This window comes from Electrophorus electricus, chromosome 4 (genome assembly GCF_041902795.1).
Source record: "Electrophorus electricus isolate QZ-2024a chromosome 4, ASM4190279v1, whole genome shotgun sequence".
NCBI lineage: Eukaryota > Metazoa > Chordata > Actinopteri > Gymnotiformes > Gymnotidae > Electrophorus > Electrophorus electricus.
In genome coordinates this window covers 17,105,384-17,123,869 of record NC_137500.1, presented here as the reverse complement: position 1 = coordinate 17,123,869, position 18,486 = coordinate 17,105,384, and the positions used below count along the sequence as shown (strand labels likewise).

General features: G+C 37.5%; 1 protein-coding gene across 23 annotated transcripts in view; it reads left to right on the top strand.

Annotated features, from left to right (window-relative positions):
- cacna1c (calcium channel, voltage-dependent, L type, alpha 1C subunit) overlaps nucleotides 1-18,486 on the top strand; it is a 185,268-nt gene that overhangs the window by 132,747 nt on the left and 34,035 nt on the right. For 12 of the 23 annotated variants that reach the window (XM_081712708.1, XM_081712716.1, XM_081712719.1 and 9 more), the window contains 11 exons: nucleotides 4,931-4,987; nucleotides 8,248-8,338; nucleotides 9,403-9,429; nucleotides 9,850-10,010; nucleotides 10,286-10,511; nucleotides 10,709-10,910; nucleotides 11,015-11,135; nucleotides 11,911-12,025; nucleotides 12,762-12,882; nucleotides 13,993-14,062; nucleotides 18,142-18,274. In XM_081712708.1, coding sequence (XP_081568834.1) covers nucleotides 4,931-4,987; nucleotides 8,248-8,338; nucleotides 9,403-9,429; nucleotides 9,850-10,010; nucleotides 10,286-10,511; nucleotides 10,709-10,910; nucleotides 11,015-11,135; nucleotides 11,911-12,025; nucleotides 12,762-12,882; nucleotides 13,993-14,062; nucleotides 18,142-18,274 — 1,324 coding nt within the window. The remainder of the gene's footprint in view (nucleotides 1-4,930; nucleotides 4,988-8,247; nucleotides 8,339-9,402; nucleotides 9,430-9,849; nucleotides 10,011-10,285; nucleotides 10,512-10,708; nucleotides 10,911-11,014; nucleotides 11,136-11,910; nucleotides 12,026-12,761; nucleotides 12,883-13,992; nucleotides 14,063-18,141; nucleotides 18,275-18,486) is intronic. The other 11 variants (XM_081712723.1, XM_081712724.1, XM_081712714.1 and 8 more) reach the window with 3 other exon arrangements.

The window sequence follows — 18,486 nt, the reverse complement described above, 5'->3', positions numbered from 1 at the left end:
ATTGTCATTGGAATGGTCTGAGGTCAAAAAGCCAGTAGGGTCAAACACAAACACAAAAAATAGAGAATGTAAATACAAAGAACAGAACACGAAAGCGAAACATGGAGAATGCTAACTAGCAAAATGAGGGATACAAATGCAAAAAAAGCAGGAAACCAGGATAACTGGTATGTAGAAGACTAACAATGACCCAGAAAATAGAAAATACAGGGTTTATATACATAGACTGATGAACACTAACTAGACAAAGGTGGCATCACTAATGAACATGACAAGGCACATGACCAATATGAAAGCAGAACTCAGACAAAACCAAAACAAACAACACATGGCAAAGTGTTGCTGTGGGAAATTAAATGCCAGAGGAAGGGCAACCATGACACCTGCTGTGTTTCATTTGACCCAATAATCTGTTATTCACTTCCAGGCAATGCTGAACCCTTGATTACACCCCACATGGGTGCTTGTGGCCTGTGAAGTTGAAGCAGTTGCAGGTTTTGACAAGAAGCCATTATAGACTTATTAGACTATAGCAGATCCCTGCTCTGAATGCTTATATCAGTGGTAACCAAACATAATTTTCGGGTCCAGATTCAATTGCACTTTTGATTTCATCTTCCCTGGTTAAATTCAGCTGACTTTTTTCACAAGATAATTAGCTGAATAAAGGCAAAAACAAAACCAGCATGTTAATACTTTCCTACAGTATTGTGGCTTTGAGAAAAAGTGCTAAATTTCATTGTACAGATTAATCAATCCAATAAATAAAAACATTTCTTATACTTTTTGAAGTTATACAAGCTAAACCTTTCCTGAGTAATATTTCACACTAGTAATTTTTACTGTACTTAAATTTATGAAATAGTGCTTTAGTGCTTTTTTCAGTAGACTTGAATCTAGACAGAGGTCTTATTGCCATACAGAAGGTAGAGAGTTTTGTCAGGAAACCCTGTTCTGGCAATGAAGCTTATGTTTTTTAGTTAATTGAATCTAACTTAAGGTTGCTTGTTCACGAAGTCAAAGAAAATTTGCAAGTCACGCAAGAAGGCTAAACTTGACATATATGAATTGAACATTTTTTTTAGAAGCTATCTTTTATTATTACATTCAACAAAACATGGAGTTATAGCATTAAACAAAGTTGTGTGCAGAAAGCTATCCTCGATACTGAAATATAACATTACTGTATCAGGAGAAAGCGAAATATATTGAATTAACTTGGATTCAATGTCTGTGGTGTTATTTCAGTTTATTACATTCTTGTATATTTTTGTAGTTAATGTATTGAATGCATGTTTAGTTAAATGTTAATTTTTATCTTGTTCAGTGCTTATGTGTGAGTGTATGTGTGTGTGTACGTTTGTATATGTATACAAATGCATGTTTGTTCTCTATGAGTTTATTTTTGACTCTGGACTGAGTTCTGATGTTCACACACACACACACACACATTGTTCTTCCTGGGATCTGTTCTTCCAGTTTGGAGGTCCCAGCCCCTAGTGCTCTGATTACCATGGGAACCACAGTTGCCTTTACCTTCCACATCTTTTCCAGCTCGTTTCTCAGCCCTTGGTATTTCTTTAGCTTTTCATATTCCTTGGTCCTGATGTTGCTATCATTTGGGAACTTGAGCTTGACCTTGGAACTTACAGCTCGTACTCAGCACAAATTCTTGCATACTATGCGAGCCACATGGTTAATAAGTTCCATGTACGCTCTAACATCTTGCATCTCGCTGCTATGTGCTGGATTGTCTCAGGGGCATCTTTGCACAGCCTGCATTTGGGTTCTTGTCCTGCCCATTGTGGTAGATCCCAGCATCTGTTGAGCTTGTATTCAGCTCTTGTTCCTGTGCTGCCATGATTAGTGCCTCTTTGCTGTCTTCAATTCAGCCTTTTATAGGCATTGCTAGCATTTCTCCATATCAGCCATTTCCAGTACTTGCCAGTGGTACATACTGTGCCAGGGTATATCCTCCCATAATGGTTCCTGTTCCTCCTCATTCCCATCCAATTTGGATTTCTGCTGTCTGTAGTACTTACTCACTAAGCACTTCATCACTTCCCGGGCCATCTTCCTGGCATACTCCTGGATCTTGGTTGTTTCATGGTTGCTCGCTTGGTTGCTCGCTAGTCCTCTCCGCCCTCCTTCCACTTAGTGTAAAGTCTCAGAGTGTTGGATTTGGGATAAAACCATCCATGCATTATGAGTACTTTCCTTGTATTGATGTCAGGGACTTCTGTCTCCTCCTTTGCCCAACTGATTATGCCAGCAGGGTATCTGATGACTAGTAGGGCAAAGGTGTTGATAGCCTGGATCTCATTGTTCCCATTCAACTGACTTCTCGGGACTTGCCTCACTCTTTGTAGGTATTTGGCTGTAGCTGCTTTCCTTGTAGCCTTTTCATGATTCTCTCTCCTTGAAACCATCCAACCACACTTATCCAGTCCAAATGACATTCTAACAGCTTGATGTAATCCTTGTAGAGGTGGCTGACGTTTTTTGTATTCCGTAGCCAGTATCTGTAGCCACTTTTGGTAATAATCTCACTGAGGAGATTTGGGCCTATGCAGAACAGCATCAGGGACCAGATAAATTCCGCACTTGATGGTAACTTGTGCTATTGGCTTGAAGTTGGCCTCCAAGTTTGTTTTCCACAGCCCCATTGAGTTCTTGTTGAAGACTCTTAGACTCCTGTTGATGTTATACAGCATTAATCATTCTAGGATCCATGTGTGGGGCACTGAATCATAGGCTTTCTGGTTGTCAATCCAAGTGATGCACAGATTGGTATGTCTGGTCTTACAGTTTCGAGTGCTGTTTTATCCACCAGTAACTTGTGTGTGGCTCCTCTGGTGCTCGTGCCAATGCCTTTCTTTGCCCTGCTCATGTAATGAACTATGTATTGTGTACTCATCTTAGCTGCAGGGATGCCTGATAGGAGCTTCCATATTGTGCAGAGGCAGGTTATTGTCCAGTAGTTCGATGGAACTGGTCGTTCAGGATTGGGACTGTCCAGCCTTCAGTTAACCATTCAGGGTGTGTCCCATCTATTAGCAGCTGGTTAATTTGTGCTGCCAGGTGCTCATGTAGTGCAGTCATCTTCTTCAGCCAGTAGGATTGGACCATGTCAGGGCCTGGAGCTGTCCAGCTTTTCATACTTGAGACCCTTTCTTGGACATTGCTAGCATGATGGTTACTGGATCTTGTTCAGGGAGGTTGCTGTGGTGTGCTCTCAGGTTCAACAACAACTGGACATTGTGTTTGCCTCCTTCTCTCATATGCTTTTCCACTATTGTTCAGTCTCCATCTTTGGTAGGTCTGTTCTCCTGAAGCTACCCTGCCAGAGAGTACACTTTGGATAGCTCATAGGAGAACATCCTGTTTATTCTCCTGGCTTCTACTTCTCTTGTGTACCTCTTCAGGCAGGCAGCCAGAGATGTTAATCTTTGCTTAACAGTCTCCAAGGCCTCAGGTATGGACAGCTTGTTGTACTTCTCAGGTACCTTCATCACTCCTTTTTTTTTCATTTCTGTTAGCCAGCTAACTTATCTCCATGTTGTTCTTGTTTTGGCCACCAGTCTCCTTTTACTCCTTGATACTGTTCCTCTTGTAACCAAGCATCTCAAGTATCACTGTTGCTGTAGCACATGTCAGCTGGTTGGTCTCAGTGAAGCTCACAGTAGTGATCATCTGTAGTGCTGCATTCACATTCACATTCCAGCAGACTTTCAGGTACTTCACTTGGTCTTTGTAGTCTGCTACAACTGGTGCCCATGTTAGTCATGATCTTCAATCTCAGGTCAGCAACACTGGTGTTGAGCTTGGTTCATTGGATCATTGTGTCTTGAAAGTATGGTCCTGTAGCAAGCACAACAAGACACACAAGATGGAGGGCTGATTTTACTGCAGTGGTTCTATCCAATCAATATTGTAATTCAGGCAATTACAATAACTTTCTAGCACAACTTTTGTGAAAAATAACCAACTCACTAATATATTTATTCTACTAATTTTGAACATTCCAGAGATATTTTTTTTACTCTAGATTAGTTCAATAAATACATAAGATGATGTTTTGCTTCAAAATAAACCTTTAGAACTTATAATGTTTGGTGTATGAGTAAACTAGAGAAATTCAGTATAATCACTCATTATTATTAATGTAGATTTTTATTGAGATAAAATTTGTTTTATATCTGTATCTAGTGTTACAATGTCTGCACACAGTTCTTTCTGTATTTGGCTTCCCTATATCTTGTTTAGTAACATATACTCTGGAGCTGGTTCCCTACCCCTAATTCCCTACATGGCCCTAATCCCTGTAATCCTCATTTATCATGCCTTGAATGGTTTGGATGGTTTGTCCCTGTAGACTAAAACGCCCATCACTGTTGTCTTCATGCTTTGTTATTAATCCATATCTGTTTGTCAATTAACTGTTCATTTGAATCAGGTGTATTAAATCATGGAAAACATTACACTGAGCTGTGGTGTAGTTTCTGGAGTTTCACACACATGCCGTTAAGGTTTCTTTTTTCCCCTTCTATGGGACATTTTCATTGCCACTCTTTCATCTGACATGTTTGCAAGGAAAGAAGTACCATGCCTTTGTTTGGTCAAAAACTTTCAAATCATCCACTTTCAAATCATTTATAAACACTTCCAACATATTTTTTTTATTTTAGGAAAGACTTATTTGGTTTTCATTTGAACATTTGAGTATTAAAATATTTCATTGTTTGGGTAGTAATGATAATTAAATTGAATTATAATTAAATGTAAAGCAATGCATGCATGTGTGTATGTGTGTGTGTGTGTGTGTGTGTGTGTGTGTGTGTGTGTGTGTGTGTGTGTGTGTGTGTGCATGTGTGTGTGTGTGTGCGTGTGTGTCCATGTCTCAGTTTTGGCCTTCTTCTGTTGTTTCCAGGGAAGACTCGTTTACAGTACTTTCGTGGAGCAGTGAAGAAAAAAGCAGCTGTACTTTGTAAGGCGTGTGCATCTGCATGGCAACTACTGTTCTGAAAACCTTAACCCTGACTACTCCCTAAAGCCCAGGCCCCAGAACAGTGGAGGTGCAACCTTTGATGAGATTCCCTTTTAAAAAGAAGAAGCTCTTGCTTCTTTTCAAGTATTGGGGTTATGAGGGAGTGAAAGGGTTAACCTCCCCTCTAGCCGCAACGTTTAGAATGCTTCCAAAATCTTCCTGTGTTCATGCACAGCGGTATTCACAATGATGACAAGCATGTGATGTCATATTCTGAATATTAAAAGAATTATGACACATGATCAATTAAAGGGAAGTTGAAGAATACATTTTTTTTCCTTTGGCATATTTTTAGCTGTCTGAAAAATATGAATCTTGTGCATGTTTATGCTAAAGATATTTTCTCTCTCTTTATCTTTCTTGCAGCATTAAATTGTATTTCCTTATTGACTGTGCATGAGGTGTATGTATATATATATATATATATATATATATATATATATATATATATATATATATATATATAGTTTATATGCATCTAAGGTTTAGTTAATGGATCTCACATATTTATTTACAAGTTTTTTAGAAATTTCAGGTTGGGTCAATGAAGAAATTAATAGGGAAGCCTTTTCTTACAGTGGTAACTAGGCAAATACATTTGCAAGTGGCTTTGTAACTATCTTAACTGAAGTTTGTAGCATGGTCCATCAGCTAGCCAGGATTTTAACCAGCATTTGCTGGTGCATTCAGCTTGTGAATCCAATTTTTTTTAAAGCTTTCCAGTACCTACACATTTTAGCTACCAGAGTGTAGAGATCATTAGGCTTACTAGTGTCAGTACTGTTTTATTTAAGTTAGACATTTTATATTTGTATACAAAGATGCATGTAGATACAGATACGTCATATATGTTACAGCAAATAAACAAACCTTTACAGTCATGAAGGAATTGGGATTGTATTTCCATTTGATGTTGGTTACACAGCAGCAGCCAATCTAGTCTTTAATAGGGACAATTTAAAACTGACTTAGAATAGAGTCATTCAGATATGTTGAAGAAGGAATGTAACAACAAAAGATGCAACTACCTGTATTATATAAAACCTTCAGAAAGAAACTTGTGTGATGATTAGAAATAAGGTTGCAAATGTTGATTGTGGTGTATGAGTGCAAGACAAAGTGCAAAACAGTGGATTCACATTAGTTTAGCGACTGTGTTTAAAGATAAGGAACAATGGTTTCACACTGAAATTCCCATTACATAAGTGAGCAGTCTTAGAATTATCTGATGGTAATGTACTTCAAAGAGCTTTTCAACAAGAGACGATTATATTTCAGGTATAATTTCAGAAAGCCTTTGCAGTCCTTCCATTTCATTGTATCAAATCAAGAGTTAGCTTAGGTAACCATGGACAAAGGTAACAGTTTTGGTAAATATAATGCTGTCTGATATCCATTGTTCTAATTCTAGACTTTGATTTAGATAACACATAGGTGAAGGAGGATTAATATGGCCTTTATCAGTAGAGCGAACTTTTCCAAAATAATGATGCCTAAAATGGCACATTAGATTCAATGGGCCTCATACAAGAATCATTTATTAAAACAGACTAATCACTGGTACTAACATTAGACAACATTAATAGGACATGTAACTATTTCTGCTCCTTGGCTGATACTTTAGCTTCTCACCTTGTTAAAATATGTTTACAGACCTGTGAAGCAGGAGTTTAATCTCTAAACTTAGATAGTCGCTCTTTTAATCCTCAGGCATAACATACTTTATGTAAACATACAGGCGATTTGAGCTACACTCTTGACTATAAGTGTGATTACATTCTAAAATGTGTCACCTGAAAATCTTTGTCACAAACATACAAGAGCTGTGTTCTGCATGTTGAAGCTAGACAGCAGAATGAGATGTTCAGTACTCAGTACTTGTTGACTCCAGTCTCACCAACTTTGGCATTCTGTTATTTTACTGAAGTACTCAGTTATTACATTAAGTCTGTAAGCCTAGATGGCTGCAAGCATATAAAAGACAGATCCCTCAGCCAAGGTATTTTCATATAAGGCCTAGTGACTGCTAGTAATGAGACCACTCTTCTATTCATTATACTAGTCTGTCATATTTTATGATAGATACAAATTTAATGTAAGTTTGACTCTACATAGTTCTGCAGTCCTACATTGGTAACATCAAATAGTTTGTCATGATCATAAACTGACAAACTGATTATACCCATTAAAATAATACTGATAGTAGCATAGTAATAATATTGCACATTCTTAAACAGGATAAAAATATTTATGAAAAAGCTTGCAATTACAATTAATGTGAGAATGCAGCATGCACTAGCTAGCCCTTTGTATGCTTTCCTTAGAAATCTACAACCTTGCATGAAAAAACTGATCCGTACCCGCATGTGTCTGGCTGATTGACGAGATCTGATTCATACTGATGGGCTAATACTCTTTTGTTGACTGTTTTTTTCTTTTCATGTATGCTACTTTACACCTTTCTCTTAATCACTTTAGCTATTTTATATTAATGGTGATTCTGCTTTTTACTAACTTTTAGGTTTTAAATGGAGTCAAATTGCTTGGCTGGCTGTTTCTTGAAATGTTGTTTTTAGGCATATGTATGTAAGATTTGATATGGTTTGTGTTTGTGTATGGTCTGATCACTGATATATATATATATTAATTGACATAATACCAATCAGCATGTTTCCTTCAAGCACTGTGCATGTCCTTTCTATATACACATAGACTGAATGCTGAGAATCGTCAGGAGATTTTAAAATAAAGACTTAAATGGGCAGTGTTGCTATACACCCCATTATTCCTATTTGTTAAAGATTAAATGTCCTGCCACATATCATGTTTGCAGTACATCTTGATGCCAGCACAGAACCTGTTTTGAAGCCATATTACTGTTAAAAGAATGCACGGGCCCTCCTCATTTTCAATTTAGCATAGTCATAAACTGAATTATCTTTTTCAAAGTTATTTTTATTATCTGTGCTTAATTTCTCTAAGTTGTCAACAGACTTTGTATGAGTCTCCTTTATGCCTAGTGTCCCTTATGGGGGAGGCACATAACTTTTAAAATGCAGATGTTGGCATGTACCAACTTACGTAGAGTAGGTGGAGAAGGAACAAGCCCCATAATATCCAGCCTTTGATGAACATGAATAAATATCCATACTGGTAAATGAATTCCTCTCTATTTCCCTCTGTCTCTCTCATGCACACAGTGAGTATTCCAGCAAGTGAGAATGAGTCAGTGAATACTGATAACGCTCCAGCTGGAGACATGGAGGGAGAAACTTGCTGCACACGCCTAGCGTAAGTCGTTACTTTCCTTGTCTCTCTTCCTCCCCTCTGCTGTTCCCCTTCCCTTTTCTTCTCTTTGACTTCTATTTTGAATATTTTTTTTCTTCATACACCCAATGAGTTATTAGACTCTGATAAGTCCAAGGTTTTTACTTCTTAACCTTCTTTTTGGTAACACTGTATTTTGTGCCCTTTAAGCAAATTATTTTTAAGTTCTAGTTATATTCTTTGTTCTAGAGTCAATACTTTATTGCTATGGCAACCACAGCATCTCACAAAGAGATAGGTCACAAGCAAGACACACAGCATATGTTGTATGGGAAAATGAAACTGTTTCAGCTATGATATTAATCGTCAGTCACAGGCATGGTTCAAATACTCTTTTCCTGTCATGTTACATGAATTCTGTGTGCTTTTTTTCTTTTTAATTTTTTTTACCTTCCTACCTATAGATTTTGATCTACAAGAATTTATGGACTCCTACATATGTTTTTATTTAAATAAAGCCCATAGACTCCTGTTTAGTACTATGCTGTTACAAAAAACAGCATAATAGTTTTTGCAGTTTGATAGACTACAGTGCATAGTGTAGTGAAAAAACTACAGTTATATTCTAGGCTCACATTATGACTGAGATACATGCAGCCATATTGGATATTAACAATAGCTAAATATTAGCAGCACTAAGTGTAGACAACAGCAGCAACTTAGAAAGATGAATACAACAGAAACATTTCTCTTTTTTTCCTTTGATTGTGTCATCCCTTGATTTTGATAAGCTATTTGCTATGTGTCATTGTTTGTTATTTCTCACCTTTTTTGCCATTTCTGTCACTTCCTCTCTCTCTGTCTTTCTCTCCTGTGGGTGCTGTTCAGCTGCTTCCTCAGTTCGGTCTAACCACAAGGGGGCAGTGACTCATAAATGCTCCTAGTGAATATATATCAATTTGCTGTGTGTCTATGTACCAAACTAGGAGCCGCTGACTGAACCTTTTGTCTCTCCCTTCAGAGACAATGTCCTCCATGATGTCATGTCCTTGTTCTGTTTGTATAATCCATTTTGTTTTTCGTTCCAGAAATAGGATCTCCAAATCCAAATTCAGGTCAGTACATGTTCTCACTGTCTGAAGGTTTGAAGTCTGATGCCCTCCTCAGAGCTCTTCATATATGTGTGTTTAAGTGTATATTGTATGTTTTGTATGTTGTGCTTTTTCTGTTGTGTCCTGATCATAATGTGACAATTACCACAGTTCCTCTTACAGCCATTTGCCAATAAAATCAAGGTTTGACATACTAAAAAGAGAAAAAAAACTTATTTTGAGTCCTCAAATTCTCACTTTTGCAGTTTCTACCCCAATTAACTCACTTTGTACAGAACAATCTGTTCAGTCAGGTGGCTCCCTCAGACTCTTTATTTTGAACTGGTAGATGATATCTACTAATTAAGAAACTAAAGCTTAACTCCTGAGTTAATGCTCACTCTCTCTCTGCCTTTCTCTCTCCAATTCTTTCTCTCTTTGTAGTCGATATTCACGCCGTTGGAATCGTCTGTGCCGGCGTAAGTGTCGGGCTGCAGTAAAGTCAAATGTGTTTTACTGGCTGGTGATTTTTTTAGTGTTTCTGAACACTCTCACGATTGCATCAGAGCATCATCAACAACCAGACTGGCTCACAAATGTACAAGGTAATCAACAATAAAACCTTTTTTATTAGGTAACTGCTATATTCTCAGAGAACTCTGTGGGTAAAAAAAATAATTAATGGAAACCACCCATATATAACGACTCATTATGGTTGTTGGTGAACACTAGCAAATATGCAGGCACTGAAGCCTAAAGGTTACTATGTATCTCATTACGTATCAAGATCTCTTCCGCACAGCTCATTACAGAAGCCCCAAAATGTTCCTATTCACCTTTTTTCTCCATAATTTTCTGTCAATGACTCTCCTGCTCACAGATATTGCCAACAAGGTTCTCTTGGCTCTCTTTACTGGCGAGATGCTTCTGAAGATGTACAGTTTGGGACTACAGGCATATTTTGTCTCCCTTTTTAACCGTTTTGATGGCTTTGTGGTATGCGGTGGGATCCTGGAGACCATCTTGGTGGAGACAAAGATCATGTCACCTCTGGGTATCTCAGTTCTGCGTTGTGTGCGTCTGCTTCGCATCTTCAAAATCACTAGGTGAGTGTGAGAGTCAAGTGTTCAGTTGGACTCTGTGGGTGAATTGGACTCTGTGGGTCTCAGACACATGAGCCTATTTAAATCATCTTTGGCTTATTTGTTCTTTTATCTATCCAAACCTATGTAATGATCAGTCATTATGTAAGTGACATCAGGAGTAGCAACTCATACTAATGCTGCTCTGCTCTTGTATTCAGGTACTGGAACTCTCTCAGCAACCTGGTGGCATCTTTGCTGAACTCTGTCCGCTCCATTGCTTCCCTGCTGCTGCTGCTCTTCCTCTTCATCATAATTTTCAGTTTGCTTGGCATGCAGCTGTTTGGTGGAAAGTTCAACTTTGATGAGACACGTCGCAGCACCTTTGACAACTTTCCCCAGTCTTTACTCACAGTCTTTCAGGTCTGTTAGTTCTGGTTTCATAAATTATATTTTTGAACATAAAATACATATCAATTTTTTGTTGGACTATTTATGGGGGTTTTTTTTTTCTGTATTGGTTACAGATTCTGACTGGAGAGGACTGGAACTCAGTGATGTATGATGGGATTATGGCATATGGAGGGCCATCATTTCCTGGCATGCTTGTTTGCATCTACTTTATCATTCTCTTCATCTGTGGAAATTGTATCCTTCACAGCACAGAGGATAATCACTGGATCAATGCATATTCACAATAATAGCTTCTCTAGAAATGTATTAACTCTTTTGCTTATTTTTCACATTTTTATGTAATTTGAGAGTAGTTGTATATAGGCCATGTGAATTAAATTGAAACTTAACAAACTACTTAGCAAACTTCTACTACTACTATTACTACTACTACTACTGCTGCTGCTAATAATAATAATAATAATAATAATAGGTCTTAAAGTCCTGAGATTTGAGGTGTAAAAGAAGAGAGTTCCACATTCTGGTAGCTGTAGCACCAAATGACCTTCCACTCATTGACTAAAGTCTACCCAAATGTGACATCCCTTACACTATCCCACCCCATCACCATGTGCCACAACACATTTCCCACTCCATACCTCTTACTTAGCAAAATCACCCCCAATCCCCATCCACACTCCATCCACATGAGCCACAACAGTGTTCAGTGCTGTCCAAAATGCAATCTTTTAGCACATAGCACATAGATATTTGATACAGTCAACTTGATGCACAGATATAGTGCCCTTTATTTATAAACTGGCTGAAGGGGCTGGCATGCTTTCTATAATCCAGAATCAGTTATTTTGTCATTTATCACAATTAGTATAGGTTACATCTGAAAGGTCTTACTGTGTTATTCAGGTTTTCTCCTGAAAGTCCACCGTATTATTTACATGAATTTAGATTACAGATTTATTCATTGTAAATATTTATGAGTTTATATTAAAAAGCTCCTGAACTGAAACAGACATCCTCCTGAATGTATTCTTGGCCATTGCTGTGGACAACCTGGCGGATGCAGAAAGCCTGACATCAGCTCAGAAAGAGGAAGAGGAAGAGAAGGAGAGGAGGAAGCTAGCTAGGTAACCAGCCAAGAATGTATGCCACACTCAGAGCAGTAAGCTAAATAGTCACTCTATAACTGAACTCCATGAGTAATGGTCTCAGAATTTGGAGAAAGATCTTGTTCCTTGAGTTGGATGACAACCAAAATATGAATTAATTCTAGTTTGTTTCTGTATAATAATTTGAGAACTTTTCTATTATACATTTTTAGTACATTTATATTTTTCATGTTTATGAGTATAACACTCCATCAGGAATGAGGCGAGAGGCAGGATGCATGTGCAGCATGGTATTTAATAAAAGCAAGCGTAGCAAACAAAACAAGCAAAGGAAACTATTGAAAATGCTAGAAACCCTAGGTTACATATGAAACAAATCAGACAAGGAGCTAGATAGAAGACAACGTACATAACCACACTGGAGAACACAAATGAAAAGGCAATATAATAACAGAGGTGAGACACGGGTTGAACTACAAGAATCTGAGCTAACATTGAGGTGAAAACTATACAGTGACAATAGCCAACAATGGGGAGTTCCAAACACAGGGCTCAATTAAAAAGTTTAAATTTGAGCTTAATTTACTTGTCACCATTTGATAATATGAAAATATAGACATATCTCATAATAAACAACTTACAAACATGTATGTTGACAGATATTGTACCCTGTTATTTATTTTGTGTTTGGTGGGGAATATTGTGAGCAGCATGTTTTCACTGTGAAATTACAACTATACTTTATGTCTTACAGAATGGCTAGTCCAGAGAAGCAGCAAGACAATGAAAAACCTCCAGTAGAGGAAGAAAAACGAGAGGAGAAGATTGAGCTGAAATCAATCACCTCAGATGGAGAAACACCAACAACCACCAAGGCACATATATATATATATATATATATATATATATATACACACACACACACACACACACACACACACACACACACACACACACACACACACACACATACAAAAACATAAATTCATCAATTAAAATTATGCCCATAACATATGATTTTCCTGTGTCAGGAAGCCATGTAGATACTGTATTGATTGGGAATATGAGTTAAATATCACATGTAGTGTACAGTAATAAAAATTAGCAATTTAGTTCAATTATTTCAAATACCTAATAGCATACTTTGGTTAACAAGCTTTTAAAAATTATTAAAGTCTGGGAATCCCAAGTTTTACTGACCTCTACAGTTATATCAGTTAGTCTATCCAGATTTAAATGATGATCCAAAGCACACACATAGGCTACATACAGGCCTACATACATACATACATACAGGCCTACATACATTTTTCATATTTGAAATTTTCATGCTCCAGGAAATGGGGTTTGGTAAGATAGCTTAAAGTTTGATCCAAGACATGCACAAATCTCCACCCCATTGTAGAGATTTTAATGGACAGCATATCAACACAGGCTTCATAAACTGCTAATCCTCATGATCGCCAACCAGCCTCATAAACTTCAACTTCCTCATTAATTTTTCACCTTTTTCTTGATTTCCTAAACCATTTTTATTTATATGGAACTTCTTGTCTGGCGCATTTTAATGTCTTTAACATTCTATATAAATCCTATATTACTGTTGTAATAGGTCCTACTGGTAATACTGGTCTCTAGCTAATCTTATGGATCTTTGCTCTGTATTACCTGAGTAACTATTTAAATCCTACTTATGTAAATTCGATCTATAATTATAATTACATTATCTAGTGCCCTCAAAAGGACGAATTGCCCACTTAGTTCTTAGCTGTTGTCTAGACCTCTTTCTAAGGTCATCTTATGGCGTTTTTCCTTAACACTGACTGCTTGCTCATTAGGGATCTGTCTGTGCTCATTATGGATCTGTTTGTGTGAAGATACTTTACACATGCAATGTATATTGTATACATTTTAAAATAGCTTAGTGATCTAAGCCTCAGCAATTGCAATTTATCTAAAACTGGTGTTGTGTGTGTGATTTGCAGATAAACATCGATGACTACACAGGAGATGATAATGAGGAGAAGAATCCATATCCAGTAAATGACTTCCCAGGTACCACAAAACTATGTTCGAATGGCAAAGTAACAGTACCTAATATCAGATAACCGCAGGTAGAGAATTCATAGATTGAGATTAAAAAGTTTCATAAAACCTAAGTAATCTCTCCTTTTTTGTGATTAGCAAAAAAATACACTATGGCTTCAAGTTTGCTTATAATTAAAAAAAACATAATTGTGCTTTTAAAGATCCAACACTTGTCACTGGGCTGTACCGATAATGTCTATACCTTGTACCTTTAGTACCTTGGGGTCAGATGTGGCATCCTTGTGGTTACATTTACACTGAGTGATACACCTGCTCAAAAGCTGTACCACTCCTAAAAATCTTTATCTATGCACACTCTCACTGATAATCTCGCTGGGGGTTTTGTCTTATCAAAACAGCAGTGGGGACAGTGCATTTCTTTGGTATACTTCATACTTTATGGTCACCTGGGCAGTTGTTATGGCTTCTTGTCTTGTGTTCCATTAAGTTTTGGATGACTATTTGAAGACTTTCATGGTCCTATAGACTTTAGGAACTCAAGTATCAATGTGCATAGTGTTGTGCCATATGCTATATATACACATAGAAAAAAAATACTGTCTCACACTTCTAGTGGATGGTCAAGTCCTTTTCTCTCCCACTTGAGCCTTCGACCAGAGGCATGAGAATTTGAAGGTGTAGCCCAGTACACTTGGACTGGATTGATTTTGTTACTCCTGGCATCTGCTGGAGTCACTCCAGTTTAAGGGTCACAGTGCCCCTTTCACCACTGGAACAACCTTGGTGTTAATCTTCCACATTCTTTATATTTTCTTTCAAATCCTGGTATTTTTACAACTTTTTAAACTTCATTTCTTTGTATGTTTCAATCACTTGAGACTGCTAAATCGATTACCATGGCAGTTTTCTGTATCTTAGCTACCATGACGATTATGTTACTTTAATATCATATAGTAAACATGTCAGTGTAGTACACAAAGTCTTCAGGGAGACAGAGAGAAAGAGAGCAGGGAGGGCATGGCGAGGAATCCCAAAATGCCGTGCACGTCCTTGCAGGCTGTAACTAGTTTAAATTTAAATATTTAAATGTAAAAAACTTGATCTGTGTTAATGTATCTGGTTTATTTAGTTGTGTCTTTTTTTCATAGTTTAATTAGGTGTTATAATGTCTTACCATCATGTTTGTTTTAGTAAACATGTTTTAGCATGTTTCTGTTGCTGTTACATTGGTTAAGTAAACAGTGTGCTCATTGTAGTAAAATGGCTTTCTCTGGCACTTCTTCTATTCCAAAAGCTACTCTACTATATTTAAAATAAATAATATTTACTTAGATACTGTATAAATACTATTTATGCTAACACTTTGGTCAAAATCAGGTCAACCACGAAAGAGACCATACAGGTTCACACATGTTAATATGGTGCAAGACTCCAAAATGTCAGTCATCTTCTTGGAGTAGTGGACTACAACATAAAAATTACAACTTGCCTGAAAAATGTATGGCAACTGTAGTATATTTTAATCATAGTTAATTAGATTAATTGGACCACCACCCTTATTAACAAAGTACCCTTATCTACCAAAGTAGCCAAAGTAGCTACCTAATAATAGAAAGAAAGGAAGGAAGGAAGGAAGGAAGGAAGGAAGGAAGGAAAGAATGAAAAAAAGAAAGAAAAGAAAAGAAAAACTTTAAGTAACGTATGAGAATAATCAACTGGTATGTCTACTTATCAAACTAAACAACGACTAACAAAGGAAATGTATTAACCAAATGAGATTCATGCTGAGAAAGCATGACTAAAAATATAACAGGAAAGCTTAGGAAAAAAGAAAAACTTGTGCAACAGCCAGAGAGAGAAGTAATTATAGGACTGAGGAGACTGCATTGTAGATGGGACTAAAGAGTTAATGATCTAATTATGATATAACCAACTGGTAATGCAAAAGAAAAATACCTGTCCTTACGACTTAATGGACTTGACCATGTCAAACCATCTTGGTGGTCCTGAGGAAAAGTGTCCATTTTCCATCAAACCATCTGGGAGGCAATGATAGAGTGTCTGATTTACTTATTTGCTGGCTCAACCCTGCATGAGCAATGTGGGCCGATGATGTAACGTTGCCTGAGTGCCGCAGGGCATGGAACAGGACGCACAGACTCCCTTGACATTGTGAAACATTTAATGATACAACATGTAACAGATAACGGTGGTACTCACATATCATCAGCAATGAACAGTGACACACTTAACACTGACGATAAATATGTAACAGGCTAGACAAACATGGACACTAACATATGTTCTGACTGACGAACAAAAAATGACCAACAGTGAGGGGCGCACTGACCGGTGTTTAAATAGCCTAATGAACATTGACGCTTAACCCCATATAGGTGCATACCCTCATGGGGGTGTGGCTACAAACAAGAGTGAACCCCCCCCCCCCCCCCAAGCAGGCTGTACCATGTGACTTGTGGGAGGTAGCGTCCCGTTACAGATGATGATGAGACAACTAGGTTTCTTTATCTGCGGCACTGGATTTTCGAAGCTGGCTCGGTTAGGGAGTCTAGGTCTACTCCTAGGCCTTTTCTCTCACAGACCGTCCCCCCCTTCCCTGCTTCATGCGTCACACTGAGACTGAATAGGGGGTTGAACTTTCTAGGTTTATGTTGGGGAAAGGGACTTGGTTCAGGCATATTCAATTTGCTTTTTGTTTTCATGATGGGGGAAAAAGAATTCCTGTAAGACATTCTAGTAAGATCCACCACGAATCAATCAAAGAAAATCATACGTTTACTACCAATTTCTACTTCATGAAGTCTGTAAACAAAGTGTCACACCCTAGGCTGGTTGAAGCAATTGGATACTCAATTTAATTCCTTTCCTATTAAAGTTACAAACTACTGACTTTAACATATTTTGTTTAACTGGTTCATATAAGATTTCTAGAAAACACAATTAGGATTGGTGTTTCCTTACAATAAACATGAGGTAAGCAGCATGCAAGAGAACTGATCAGGATGAATAATGCCAATTAATAAGGAACAATCAATGAAAAGAATAATGAAACAATGGACAAATCAAATAATAGAATGAGGCACCACAATTTGAAGATTATATTAAAATAGCCATACATTACAGGCTGATTACCATTTGACATCACAGTAGGTTACAATAGCAAGTTATTATTTTTGTGAAGCTGTGGGACAAGAAACATGTACATGTCTGAACATGAGAAATGTTGAGATGTTGGTATGAGAAAAGTTGGTTTTTCTTGGTAAGTTTTTGAGTCAGGTGGAATTTATGGTCATAGTTCCTTGATGTATAACTAGGCTGATAAGAGGTTCCTGCATTGCAATGTGTGGATTTATGACACCTAAGAAGAAGGAGAAAGCTCAGAAAGCCAAGCTTATCAGAAAGAATGATAAAGCCACCAGCTTGGCTGTTTTATGGCTTTGTTTATTCAGATAAGGGAGACCTGATTCCTGTCTTTGGGCCAGGGGTGATTGAAAGCTCACCTTGGCCAGATCAGAGTTTCATCAGAGAAATAATTTGTGGTTTATCTTCACTACACAGCCTATTTGGTGCAGCCATAGATAAGCTCATGTAATAATTTGAACACTAAATGTATTAAAATAGAGATGGCCCCTTACTATAGTTATAGTTTAGATGGTTTTGACAATGTTTGTATTATACACTGGTATTAAATTAATATGAAGCTATTAAACTATAGTATACTATGACACTATTAAACTATTGTATTGTATTCTCTTTAACTTGCCAGGCAAATTAACACCAAAAACAGCAACATTTGCTTTGCTGTTCTGTTATTTATCCTCTGTGTGTTTTTCACTTTAGTGACTAGTGGCTTAATTTACTTAGAATTTACCTTGTAAATGCACTCTACAGCATTTCCCTGTATTCCACTGGGTGTTCAGATGATGCTGGGTACATATTTATTTTTTCTCTATTCTGACCATATTTATTGGTGAGAAGTAACTGCTGCCATAATATGTCCATAAATATGTCTGCCATAACAAGGTTGCTTTATTCACTTTTTCTTTCAACTGCCTACACCATAGGGGAGGAAGATGATGAAGAGCCAGAGATGCCAGTTGGTCCAAGGCCACGACCACTTTCTGAAATTCAGCTGAAGGAGAAAGCCATTCCCATGCCTGAGGCCAGAGCCTTCTTCATCTTCAGCCATACCAACAAGTAAGAGGTGGTTTAGGCCTAAAACCTCACCTTGCTTCTCCAGTCATACATTTTGTATCAGCACCACACACCCATGCATGTGGTTGTAGAAAAATATGCTCTTTTGTAATACTTTCCCTTAGTTAACTTTCCCCTAGACTCTCAGAAATGTTATTCAAGACAATCTCTCTCTCTTTCACCCTCTTTCCTTCTGTCTTTATTTCTCTCTATGT